General features: G+C 37.1%; 1 protein-coding gene across 3 annotated transcripts in view; it reads right to left on the reverse strand.

Moving 5' to 3' along the window:
* The window catches only part of LOC127282118 (homeobox protein homothorax), a 388,123-nt gene that overhangs the window by 110,113 nt on the left and 263,978 nt on the right, over positions 1-14,032 (reverse strand). For all 3 annotated transcript variants that reach the window (XM_051306201.1, XM_051306200.1, XM_051306202.1), the window contains one exon: positions 12,951-13,099. In XM_051306201.1, coding sequence (XP_051162158.1) covers positions 12,951-13,099 — 149 coding nt within the window. The remainder of the gene's footprint in view (positions 1-12,950; positions 13,100-14,032) is intronic.

The following is a 14,032-nucleotide window of genomic DNA, read 5'->3' on the forward strand; positions in this document are numbered from 1 at the left end:
GCAATTTCATTACTGCTTAACGCCTGTCATAAATCTCCGCACCCCCACCCCCACAATCCTCGCATTCCCACACCAACATCACATCCTCCCTCTCCCACATCCCTCTTTTTCTTCTCTTGCTGCTGTACTTTTCTTCCTCTCCTTTTTATATTTACACTGTTTATACACAGCTTTGGAATAATGAAACCAATTGGAAAACTTGAAAACCGACTTAATAATCTAATAATTTCATTAAGCAAAATTATATCTACTCGAGACACACCACACCAAAGCCATGATTTTTAATTATGTATTCAATATTACAAAGAAATATAATCACGTAAAATCACTAGCACTTATTACTTATTTTTAATATTTACACAGAAAAAAACTAAACTCAGAATGAGCCGTGTAGGCGGCTCATTTTGATGTGCAACAAAAATCAACCAGTTTGGTGGCGCTACTGTCTATGTCGTTTAGCATTGGCTCATTTTGATTTGCAACAAAAATGAGACTAGGTTTTTCTGTGTACTTTAAAATTTTTTCATATTCTCACTTTCTAAACCTGAATTAATTAAAACATAACTAAATTATTTGGCAAAAATCCAGTCATTAATTCAAATTATTTAAAAACTTTACTACTTTTCCCGTTTCCAACAAACTTTATGTCTAATTTAATTTTGAAAATATTATAAATTTGCTTTTTTAATCTAACAATTATTCGAATAATTCGAAGGCTGTTTTTAGGCAAATTAGCACTAATTCATCGATATCTTTCTTATAATTGAATATAGGGTCTCTCTTACGTAATATTTATATTTCGTTCTTATGACGCGGAGAATCTTCTGGCGGATAATTATTTTTATTACTTTCTTATCTGACCGCCAACAACGCCGCGAGGCGGCAGAGTTCGCAAAAAAGAAATAACCCTAACCTCGTTAAACGGGTTTTTCGCGCAAATCGGAATGTAGATAGCGTTGTCGAAGGGTGCCAATGGTTAGTTTTCGGAGATCCTCAAGGCGTTGATGAGTTTGTAGCGATCCTTAAATGTTTTCTACAGCAAAGCTTCATCCAGTCGCTCATTCTCACAACGAGCGTCACTGGAATGTCGCTAGGTCCTAGCTGTAAAATTGTAGTCTTTTTTTGTTTCTCATCATTCGCAGATTGAATATTTAACACACAATTGCGAGTTCAAACCTTTCGTTTTTTAAAATCATTTTTTAAAGTTTGTGCGGTTAGTTCTGTGTCTTATTGTCTGCTTTGAAGTTTCAGCTGCTGTTGCATTTGGAAGTTTACATTTTCACTTTTAAGACGTTTTTTTTAATATTGTTCGACGACAATTTTTATCGAATATATACATTTATAAAACATTTATTACCTTTAATTTCTATTTAAAAATACTTATAAAGATAAAAAACAATAAATTACATTAAGTGAGCACAATGTTAAATTTCATGATCTACTGTAGTCATAATACAAAGTGTAAAAATTATTATTTATTAAAACTTAAAACAATAATGAAGCTGTTGATTTTTTAACTTTTATTTATTTTGCTTCTAATTCTACTCAAAAAGATGAATATTTTTTTGCCTAATAATTTTTTTAGAATACAACTTTTTAATTAATAAACAGCTTTTAAATAAAAAAGGCTGCTTTTTAAGTAATTGAATGTATATGTTAAAAATTAATACAAACAAGAAAAATATGTAGCACCACCTTATAATACTTGGTCGGACAACTTTTAAGAGAATTTGAGCATCACTAAACCAGATCATAAAAACTGTCTTCTTGTGAAAGGACATATTAGTAACCTAAGACGATGTCAACGATACTGTCAACGAGAACACTGGATCGGTTTACAAAACTTTTGGAAGTTGATCGACTATAATATCAATTTCTAAGTAAATAATACTGTAAATTGCGCATTTTCTTTAAAATTAAAAAATTCTTCTGTAAATAACCAACTGTAAACATAAAACTTGTAAAATATTTTCTTCAGAAAAGATTTTGTAGTTTACAATTTCACTAGCGAAGTCTTTAGTCGTCTCTTTCTAATTATTTAATTGCTTGAATAAAAATTATCTTATTTTTTATTTGAATCAAAATTTAATGAAATTTTAGAAAGATTAACAAATTTTATACAACTTGCACTAACTCTCTCATCAGGTCATTTAGGATCGCTCGTCGTCAGTTAGAGATCTCTTGCAGTCTCGTCGTCTGACGATATAGTGAATAGCCTTTCGTTATTATCATTATTACATATTATTACACTTATTACATAATGACTAGTAAAATCATGGCTATAGAAAGAGAACTGAAAAAAGAGTGAAATTTTATTATTTATTTATTATCATTATTATTGTTTATTTATTTTATTTAATTTTTTCTAGTTAGTAAACGGAATCAAAAATATTCAAAATATGAACAAAATTGAGAGTTAAAAAATACAGTTCAGTGAATTTATGTATACATCATTTTTCTATGGGAGGAAGTTCTGAAGTATACGTTCCTGGAAATGCGGGAGAGGGGCTGCGAATTTTAGAAAATAAAGTTGAGACTAAAGTAGAAAATTTTCATAACTAAATGTTTCATACACTATTTACTAAGAAATAAAAATTGTACACAAATTTTAGTTTATAAGCAAGATGCTTCAAAAGTCTTTCCAGATTTGCCATTAAGTCGTTGAATCTTTAAGAGGAATAATCGTGGGTGTCGTTTCAACTGAAGTTACTGGTAACTTTTTTCAGAATATCCCATTCCGCAGGAAAAGTGCGCGTTTTGCTGTGTAACTATTCACGTAAGTACTATATCTCGCGCCTTTAAAAATCTCGTAAAAAATATTCATTGAAGTAGGGGCATTCCGAGTTCTATACTGCCATTCTCAGACCACCCCATTCGACAGATATAGATAGACCATAAATGTTAAATGTGGTGTCAATTATTTTACATAAACTTTTTTTCGCACATGTCAAACAAACATTGAAAAAAACTTGGGCTCAAATTGTCTATCGGTAACAAAAACAATACCACCTTTTCTCCATGTAGGTTTTTTCTGTCAAATGCCCAATACTATTTTTTGGACAAGCAATAATTGTAGTGAAATTTTATATATCAGCAATAGCATCAGTGAGAACTAGAATAATTTAGCTATAGTTTAAAATGCAGAAGATCAATCTTGCAAGTGGAAGGAAGAAAAATAGGATTTTCTTATTCTAGAAGTTAACAGAAGTGAGAAGAAGAACGTCGGATGTCCATTACATTCGCACCCGGTACATTGGGAGGTTTTCATAGGAGGCGGGATTGCTTATATAGAGATGGCCGCTCGTGATATAAGATCCGGTGGATCCCGTAGGAAATCCCGGGAACGGATCTATCTTACCCCGAGGGATAGCTGCGGGGAAGTGAGTAAGAGTTCACCTGTCAGCCTGAATTAAAGGATGGTCGGGTCGTCGTCGTGAAAGAGAAGAGAGAGAGAGAGAAAGAAAGAGAGAGAGAGAGAGAGAGAGAGAGAGAGAGAGAGAGCCTAGCTCTGCTATAGGGGATGCTCTCTTTTCGCAATTCAAGTGTCTTCTGGGTTGGTCTGCTAACACTGAAGTGAACCAAGTCACCCGAGGGCCGTTCCTCAAGGACATGAACCGTTTTTGGCGACCGTGCGAGACTCGCATGGAATTCTCAATGCGAGCACAATTCCTACCTATCTAAGCGCAGAAATAAAATTGTGGATAAGTGGCGATTTATAGCAAAGTACTGGGCCAATGGAAAATGCACTCACTACCATGTCCAAGTGGATTGTAACGTCCGCTTTCTCAATGCTCGTATAACATTGTAAACCATTAAAGAATTAATAAAATGCAAATCATACTTGGTACTCGAATATAATTTTCCCGTAGTGGCAATAGATTACGCTATATAAACCACTTTAAGCGAGGTTTCAAACAGGAATCAATTGCAAAGGTTGGAAAATAGCGATCGATATTGAATTAAAGGAAAAAGATTCCTCGGTGATCGTGAGTGCAAACCGATCGAGATTTCTCCAAGTTTCAGAGCGAGATCAGGCGATCGAGGATATCCACGTCAAGTAGCATTAATCGTCATATTGTTCGAGCAATAATCTGGCGTTCGAGATGAGTATCATTAGCCAAGGTCAGGTAAAAATACTCCTTCGCATGAATTAATGGAAAATTGTTAAAACGCATCGGTGTATGTTATGCGTGTAAGTGTAGTGCAACGTAAGATAGAAATCACATATTCAAAAGTTTCAAAAGTGTCATCGTTCATGAAATTTTTACTAATTTTCGGTACGCATAATTGAAAAAGTCAAAACAACATCGCAAGATATTGTGAGGAGAATATTACATTAATTCTTTAGAGTGGTAACGGAGAATAGATATAACCATTTCAGCAAAGCTGAAAATTAGATTTAAAAACGTTAAACTACATGGAATAAGGAATTTATCGCAAGAGTTAATGGCATAAGGAAGCGAGAGGCGAGGTATTCATGACAGCGTGACGAGGATCGCCTCTAATCGTCGGTAATGGCGATTGAGAGCGGCGACTTGATCCGATATCCGAACACTATACTATCGAAGATGCGACACACGTGTCGAATTGGCAAGATATGTTCGCGTTCCCGCTTCGTTAGCCGACCAATCACGGCCATGTACCTAACTGACGGGCGGTAAGTACCGCAAAAATCGCACTCGCGCCACTTATGCTCTTAAACTCTTCCACCTCTTTTCCCTCGTAAGTCATCCAGGACGAGCGGAGGAAGAAAAAGATAAGGGAGGAGGGCACGATGCTCGGAAAAAACTAATGACATCGTGAGCATACGGTGCGGCTTTCGCTCGGCGAGTCACAGATGTCGACAATTTCATAATTTATGTTCCGGCACACACATCAGTGTATGTAGCGTGTACGCGGCTTTTACATATCTATAGTATATATATATACCCTCAATTAATTGACCTAACATGCGTATTTGGAATTAATTAATAATTCCTCAATCAACTCTGCTCAAATTTGAAAACTCATCATAACAAACAAGTAATTGCGTTGTATAGATATAGTACACAATATTTTTAAAAAATTAGTTAGAAATATTTAAACTAACATTTTTAAAAATTTATTTCAAAAAACAGTTCACGGATGTAATTCGTACGTCCGATAAGCTCTGAAAATTCCCTACTTATTTTAAATTTGCTGCAATTTTTTGTGCTATATTAACAAGAGCAATACAGACAGCAAATCCAATTTCATATTTAAAAACAATCGGCATAAGCTGCCACTGTCGATACCAGTGAGTCTTGTTATCAGTACTTTAAAACAGATAAATTTAATTAAAGTACCGTAGCCGGTTTTAATTTCATGACGCATAAGCATACAGTATGCATGCCACACCAAGATTGCAATTATGATGCTACAAGTGATTATATATTTTTAACGCTATACTCGACTCAATTTTTTGTAATTAAAAGGTATTTGAATTCCAGTTTTCTTTCAATTTCAATATCGTATAGTAATTTTAATAATGCCACTTCCCATAAATGGTGTCGTTTTGCGATTTTTTGTCTGATAGATTATTTCGATTCATTTAATATATGACAATAAGAAGAGTATTCAATGATGGTGAAATTATTTCAAGATAATCATCAGCTTCCCTTTTTGAAATCTCCTGTATTCATTATGTTCTCAATTCGCCAGCTCTCACACTAACGAGGTAAAGTGCACTTTCGTATATTTTTGATAATTTCAGAGTACAACTGTGTATGTACTTAACGACGCGACGGTCTGCTGAAAGGTACTCGAGCGTTCCAAAGAGGATTTAGGACAGATTATCTCTCGCGGATTCATTTAGCATTGACGAAAAAGGTGAGGACAGATAAGAAAGTGAAGTCTTCCTTAATTTCATAAAGTGAAATAAAAATCCGATAGGTTGCGACACTGGCCGTAAATTGGCCGAAGAATTACACTGATAAAGAACTTCCGTGTAGCAAACGAAAAAAATTCAAAAATAAAATTCCTGCCAGCTCTTGAAACAATAAAATAACTATCCATAAACAAAAAAAATGAAAAGAATGATAATTATTGAAAGAGGAAAGGTATTAGAACCCATTGCTCGTTAATACAACTTTAAAGGACAGTGCCCAGATAACTAAAAAAAATAATTTCAATCCAAACTTTAATATAAAATAAGATGTCGGAAAGTTTCGTGAAATATAAATAACGGTTTAGAAAGCCATGACCCGAGGGATGACACTCGATTTCAAACATTTAACAGGACGAGCATAAAATATTTATTCAGCAAACTGTTCCGTGTTTTAGTCTCGCCTCCGGCGGTCGATCGAGCGTGTATGTTTGTGTGAATGCTTTCTCAAAGGTGGTATCACTGTTTACTGGGAATCCTAACCCTCGGGAGACTATTAAACGCTCACCGGAGATTCGACGGTCAAGTAATCCTGCCACTACGAAACCTATACATTAATAAATTATACTTGTCTTTGATCATTGCTACCAAAGCACATGTATCGATTCGCAGTTCGTAAAGGGTATTTGGCTTCGGTTTTAGTTAGTAGAATAAGTAGAGAAAACTTTTCACTTCTCGAAAATAAGCAGGAAGTATAGTCGTTCTGCAAGTTCAATTAAAAAAGAAGGTTAAAGTAAGCGCTTCTAAAAGAAATAGCCGAGAATTGCTTCATTAGTAAGCAGGTCGACCCCTTAGAATCGTATGCTAAAGCAACGTAGGAAATAGGAAGTGCATGCTAACACAGTCGTATAGCACCTCATTGATATAGAGAGTCTAGTGCTGAAATAGGGGATCAGAGGGCGGCATGAATTTGCATTCGTGGACAGCTTTAAGTTGCTGGCGTCATGTTTTCAGATATTTCCATCTCGAAGGACGACTTGTAACTATTTCCGTCTGCTCCCATTGCTTACACAATGATTTTGTTGCCTTCTAAAAAGAATCGATTTCTTCAGATACTGAAGATAAAAATAGATCAAATAGCTTTATATAATTATATTTCATAGTTTATACGTAATGATTGCGCAACAATAATATCTCAATACGTTAATTTAATGTCTTTTCAAAAAAAGTGTAACTGCAATATTTGAATAGGTACCAAATAGTTGGCTCTAAATAAAATTAAAACAGAGCAGAGTTTAATTTACATTCACTCAATTTTGAAGTTATCAGTTTTAAATTAATCCCATTCGGAGAAGGATTTATAATCGCAGTACATATCTAAACATTTGCTATGAAGTTATAAAAGAATCTATTAATATACTTACATATATAGTTTATATTTTTCAATTACATTTTGAGTTATGATTTTATAACAATCTACCTCGCAAGTAGAAAATGGGCTCAAGATCACACTTGTCGGAATGAACAAGATAAAACAAACGGAATTATTTTCTTGTTACCATTCGTAAATAGGAATTGGGATCAAAAAGATTCAAGACAAGTAGAAGACTATGACAAGACATTATTAGAGTCCTTACGAGTCACCCTTGGCGTTAATGATCATTCCGCGAACATCTATCCCATTAAGGTGTGTTGTCACAATTCTCCGTAAAGATCTGAATTCCTAGTAGACATCTGTAGGGTATGTGGTATGTGCATGAAAGAAGTTGCAGAACATTAACGTGTTGTATAAAATTTGGATTTATTTTGCGATGTGCCTTCTGTAAATTTTGATATGGTGACTATGGTAATATACAGAGTTGATAAGTGTGTCTGTTAAACTACTCACAACTACACGAGAGGTTTCATGTATTTGTCAACGCAGTATATAGCCGCCTTTTAAGTATATGTGGACGGTCAACCAAGTGGCATCAATACTTGATACGTTCCACTCTCGTAACGTGTAACACAGGGGACATGCGAAACGCAGGAGTGACTCGCGGATTATATTATTCACAATACATTAAGCACTTTCACAGTGGTCGCTGGGAGATTTGGGAATGGCACCATGGGATACATCAACGTTGGTGAAGTGGCACCAACTCCGAGGGACCAAGCTTTCTCGCTTTATTTTGCAGGGGTGACTCGAACCGGTGGCCAAGCAGGCCGAGGTGATGTAATCGATACGTCGTGTTCTCTGTTTAGTGATTGTTTGTAGCACCGCATAAATATCAAAACTTTAAAAATAAAGAAAATTGCGTTTTAGTTATAAATTCATGTTGAATGTGATTTCTAAAATCACATAAAAACGGACATTCTTGCATCTAATGGAAACCATCTAAACTGAAATTCAAGGGATTGACCATGCAGGAGCGGATGGATCGGCAGAGTGCGTAGCAGGAAAATAAACTCAATGCCCCGTGGGGCGCACACATGGGATTATGGTAAATGACAAGTGGAGGACCAGTAAGGCTAAAGAGTAGCCAAGTTAATACTCGACTGATCTCTTCGCACTCTTCCCTCCTCTTCTCTCAGCCCTTCTTTGGCAAACCCAGTTAAACGGGTCGCGATTTAAACCTACGAATGCATATTCAAGATACGAATATTTTAAATCCAACGAGGATTACTCAACGAGAAGGGAAAATGAATAGTGGGTGACTGACGGTGCGATGATGAGCAAGGAAAAGTGAGAGCTTCAAAAAATCTCTTTTAAGAGACTCATTCCGAAAAATTCTGATAAGAGGGAAAAATACCTTCGGTGTGAAAAATCCCGATGAAAAACTCGTGAAAATTGCGTTAAGGGAATGAAAACTTGAAGTTGGTTCTTTTTCTTTTTATCATATCGACAAGCAAGTGAAAGAGGAGGCGAGAGAGATACAGTGTAGCGGCCATTGCCGCAGTGTTGAGGGATTAAAGGCGATAAATTTCGCAAAAATGGGAGCTTAAGCTGTCTCGCGAGGGCGACAGTCTAATCCGAGGCTCGCGCTTCTCGTTCGCGAAAAGATAGGGGTACCAGGATAATTTCAAGAGGCGGTGTCGTTAGATAGTAATGTACTTTTTGCAATTGTCTACTCCCTTTTTCAATCGCGGAATACACTATTGACGACTTTCCAGAATCGTTTTCTCCTTACTCTAGCTATAAATTCGCAGAACTAGAGGGTCTTGGGAGAAGTAATTTTTTTCCAATGAACTAGATAAGGGAAAGAATGTCAAGTTAAGGTTGAAAAGAGTAAGAAAATGGAGTACTTTTCAGTCGCAATTCGAGACCATAAGCTGTAGAAACAAGAATGGGTGACTTCATCTTGTAAGCGTGGGAGGCTTTTCGGCCATTCAGTGGTTTGCGCACAATGGGACGCGCATCAACATAATTACAGTTCGCTCTGTTCTTCGTTCTTCGCTAGCCAGAAGCGTAAGAGCGAATAGAGGATGGGCAAGTGAGTGAAAGAGAAGAGTGGACGGGGCCAAGTGTATTATATTCAAATGTGAGCGCGAGGCGGCGCCAGTGTTGTGTGCGATGGGTTCCCGTGCCCGGGGGCGACTGGCAGAGGTTGAAGGTTGGGAGTTCGAGGTTGTCGACTAAGAGAAAAGGGACGTACGAGAGCGAGAGAACAGAGAAATGCCGCTTCGAGCCAGCTAGCGAGCCCCAGGAGAGGAAATTACGTCGTCTGGCTTGACCCCTCCATCACCTCTGAAGCGTTTCCTCGTCGGCCAAAAAATAAAAGAAATAGGCAGAGAATGAGATAGAACGTTTCAGCCTTTGACCACAAACAGATAGTATTTTCTTGCCCTTCATTTATGTCGCCTTTTTGCAAAAATTCTAAAACAACTTCACTTTTACTCACCCGAAACGCATAATTAAAGATGAAACATTTCAATGTCTAATTATACGAATTAATTATTCGAGAAAAGAAGACAATTTTAATTTTCTCTCATTTCAAGTATGAAAGTCACTTGCGTATTTGTCACCCCTTTCGAATAAAATTTCAAGTCTAAAATAAGGCGGGAAGTAACTGTAAAAAACTCTTCTGGAAGAACGAGGTGTAGCCATTGACTTTTCCAAGCGGCGGCGGCGGCAGTTGCCCTCGAGGATTTGTTCGTGCGGAAAAGTGCCGGTCGATGTATGCAAACGTCTCCTCAACGTCCTTTAGAGCCGATAGGGTGACAACGGGCGTGTCGTGTCGCCTTCCGGGGCAAAGTGCCAGTAGAATAAGAATTGTCGTTCAGGCAAGCCAGAACTGTTTTTCTTCTTTAATATCTCTTTTAGGTGGCCCACTTGCGACAGATAAAACTGTCTTACATAAGCACATGACCTTGATAATTCAAGGTCGATAACCGCACGCCGGAAATGTATGTTTCGGTCATCCGCGAAAGTTTTCCGTAAGGACAATAGATGTCAGTCGATTCTTCCTCCCGTTGAAGGCAAGATAGCAGATCTAAGTGGACCATGCCGCGCTATGGTTATTGCAACATAAAACGTTCTCCGCACAGTTTCAAGAGAGACGGTATACTGAGGAAGCCCCTTTATGACCGAAAAAACTGCCACTATGATTGCCTATGCAAATTGTTTAAGATATCCGTACCAGGGCCATTTTCAGTGTTGCGGTCATGATCAGCAGAGATTCTCAACCAAATCATTTCGCGAACCTTCTCTCGCAGAGCGCAAATATTTTCAATCATCTGTTTAACAAAAGCAGATGTACATATTTCTACATTCAAATTTACACATTCTGTTTTTCTATAAATCAGAAAGGTGCTTTAAAGTTGAAAATACTTTCAAGAAATTCAAATTTAATTTTCGCAAGTCCATAAAATAGTTTTTCTGTGCGCCTGGTGGACAGTAATGCGAGAATGGCATAAAGCATAGAGCTGGCAAATGTAATTCCGCAGAACGATTCAATTGATACAAGAAGACTATATGGTGCGGTGTCTTGATACCAGGAGAGTATAGGGAATGGAAAAAAGGAAAGAAGAGAGAAAAGAGTCTAAAGCAAGTCGTCGGAAACTGCAAGCTCGACGGATATATCTCCCGAGTAAATTAAAATGGATTATATATGTCGACTCCATCTTCAATCTTTCGTCCCTCTTTCCAGGTTTGGTTTATTACTTGCCAAGAACTCCAGCCAGCTGGATAATTGTTATTGCACAGAAATGAATTTGCACTTTTATACAACGCACAGCTCGATGCTGCATTTTATTTTCCTTCTTTGTCAAAATAAAAATGAATTCGTCACTTTTTTAAAATGAAATTCTGAATTATTGAAAAACATTTAAAAATAAACATTTTTATGTGCGTTTGAAATAATTTTTTGATATAGAAATAATTTCATGAGTTTAGCTTTAATCTCATGAAACGAAAGCCGAGAAAGACGTGGGGAATATCAGTGATAACTTTACGAGAAGGTCGAGGAAGGTGGCTGGTAGGCACCGAGTCGACCATGATGTATGCTTCCCTTCCGTCTAATTAAACTTCGGTAGAGTCACACGGGGTTGGTCGGCTGGGTAGACGAATTGCGAGGGTTGTTGGAGGCTGATTTTCAAAATGACGATTTCGTAGACGTTCAAGAGACGATCGCTAAAGACAACTCTATTTCACACAATTAGCAAAATTTATTGAAAGTTAAATAAAAATTATTATTATTAAGCTAAAAGTTAAATTAACATTTCTTTTTCATTGATTTCAGTACTTGGATCTATAAAAGAATATGAAGGTGTAGTTTCTAATGCGTCGAGAAAATTGCAGAATAATGTAATTAAAATATTTGCGGGCATCTCTCACACACAATATAAGCGTATATATAACATGGAATCCGCATAGCAGGAACGAAATTTAATCAAACCGGTGTGTCGGTAAATACGACATGGTGGAGGTCGGGCAAATATGCGCTAGGATAGAATTCCGCCTCCATCAAATTAATTTAATTTATATCTGGCTGTCCGAAACGGCTTGAAGATGCGGTCAGATCTCTATTCTCCCTCTTCATCTTTAGCCCTCTAGTTTCTCTTTCTCCACTGTCAATGCGAGACAGTCTGGTATTAGAGCGCGAGCCCTCATCCGCATGGGGACGACTATTGGCGCTTCACGACGGATTTCTTGGCGCGATTTGAAATACTTCGACAGGGTAGAAATTCCTCTGCGACAGCAAAAACGATTCTCTCGACCCTAAATAACATTCTCTGATTCAGATGGGAATTCAAAAAATGTAAATCTTGATTTCAAAAGAAAAGCATTCAATGAAAATTGGTTTCAACTTTTGTTTCTTCCGCTGAGTTGACAGTTTTCAAAGTTATTTCAAGGTCGATGCAACTGAAAAAATGAGAAATAATTGTCGAGAATTTTGTCATTAAATGTGAATTTAAATTGAGTGGAATGGAAAATATCGTGTTTTCCGGTGAAATCGAAGCTATCGGAAGTGGTGGACTTAAAGTGAAATCGATCGAACGTAGTTCCCACGTATAGCCAGTACACATGCATTAGAGGCAAGAACCCGCAGTGTATACCCACGTCATATCCAATTTGAGCGCTTTTAGTACACGCAGGGAGAGTTTTGTAAGGGGGTCGGTCACCTCGCCCCAGCCCCTCAAATACGACGATAATAGCATTAACTGAGCAGCAATATGATTACCGATCTCGCGAGGTAACCTGATCGTACTCGAAATTCACGTTACGCAATCGTGCAGGAACTCTTAATCGCGTTGCGCTTTTTGGAGGCTCAAATTACTCATGAATCATTATATGATTATGGATCAATAAAGGGACACTCCTTATCTCAACATTGTAAATTATATTTCAAGTCCCCCTATTCAAACAGTAAAGACTTCTAAATGACAAAAGATTTCTTTTTTCTTACTTGAGTGCTTCTGTTTCCATTGTCACTGAAAGCCTTAGATAAACGACTGGTTCATCTTTTAACCTATTCCTTGCCCTCAATTACCTTTGACACTAAAGTCGACTGCAGGTCTCGCGTTTTTACCTAAGTGTTGATCGACGAACGACGCGTTCGAAAAACGGCGCTCAAGAATAACATTTCTGTAGACAGAAAATGTCAGCGGTGCAAAAAAAGAGACTCACCGTTAGGTGTTGAAACAGCCACGCCCTGAGGATGTTTGTCGCGACCTTGGGAAAGATGCCCCTCTTCTTCTGGTTCTTCTTACCCGACGAGTCATCGTCTTCTTCTCCCGTACCTTCACCACTACCGATACTTGCATTACTTGCATCACCTGAAACATAAAATAAATATTTTCTTGCATATTATTTTTAATATAGACAGGAGAAACATTTAATTCACATCTTTAATTTGACATTTATAGGCAGTTTCCATCTTTAAAACATACCCGCAATCACCCTCGGACGTAACATTGTGACTCCCCCTCCTCTCTCTCTCTCTCTCTCTCTCTCTCTCTCTCTCTCTCTCTCTCTCTCTCTCTCTCTCTCTCTCTCTCTGTATATAAATAAGATGAACAATTTACCCTCATTCTTCCCTTCAACTGAGCATTAATTCGCCGTCATTTATCAATCTTAGCTCTTTAATTGCACACGAATCTCATTCTCCCGAGTCTTCCAATAAATACTAAGGAGTGATGAGAAAGGCTAATAAGAAATTCAAAGTCGTCTGAGTTTACGCACCTACGTGAGTCAAATGTAATTTTCTTGACTTTAATATTCTTGTTGTCAAGACAACAATGATCCATAAAGTCCGACAGGAAATAAGAGTATTTAAAAAATATTACCCTAACTACTATTATATTAAATTCACAAATAACAATTAAAGATATCTGTTCGATAATCTCTATGAACTTGATTTTCATTCTCTCTTGGATATCAGATTAAATTTTTGGGAATTGAGGAGCGTTATAAATGACAAATGTTATCGCGCGGTCCCTTTCCTCAGACCTTATCAAATCAAGTCACCTACTTCCCAGGGGTCTCAAGATGTCGGAGAACTCTATTATCTTCCCGTCCTAGTCTACCAAATGCACAAGAGCTTTTTGTTTTAAAAATTTTCAGATATACTATACCAAAATACAGTTATTCCCGGAATAAAACTTTTAAAACAATTTATCAACTCTTGAGTATATATTGTTGAAAATGTAATATTGTGAAAATCCATGTTGGTTTTTAGAAAAAGGACCTTTAATTTATTCTTTTATTCT

Source organism: Leptopilina boulardi, unplaced genomic scaffold (genome assembly GCF_019393585.1).
Source record: "Leptopilina boulardi isolate dan_hultmark-lab unplaced genomic scaffold, ZJU_Lbou_2.1 LbouV2_280, whole genome shotgun sequence".
Classification (NCBI taxonomy): domain Eukaryota; kingdom Metazoa; phylum Arthropoda; class Insecta; order Hymenoptera; family Figitidae; genus Leptopilina; species Leptopilina boulardi.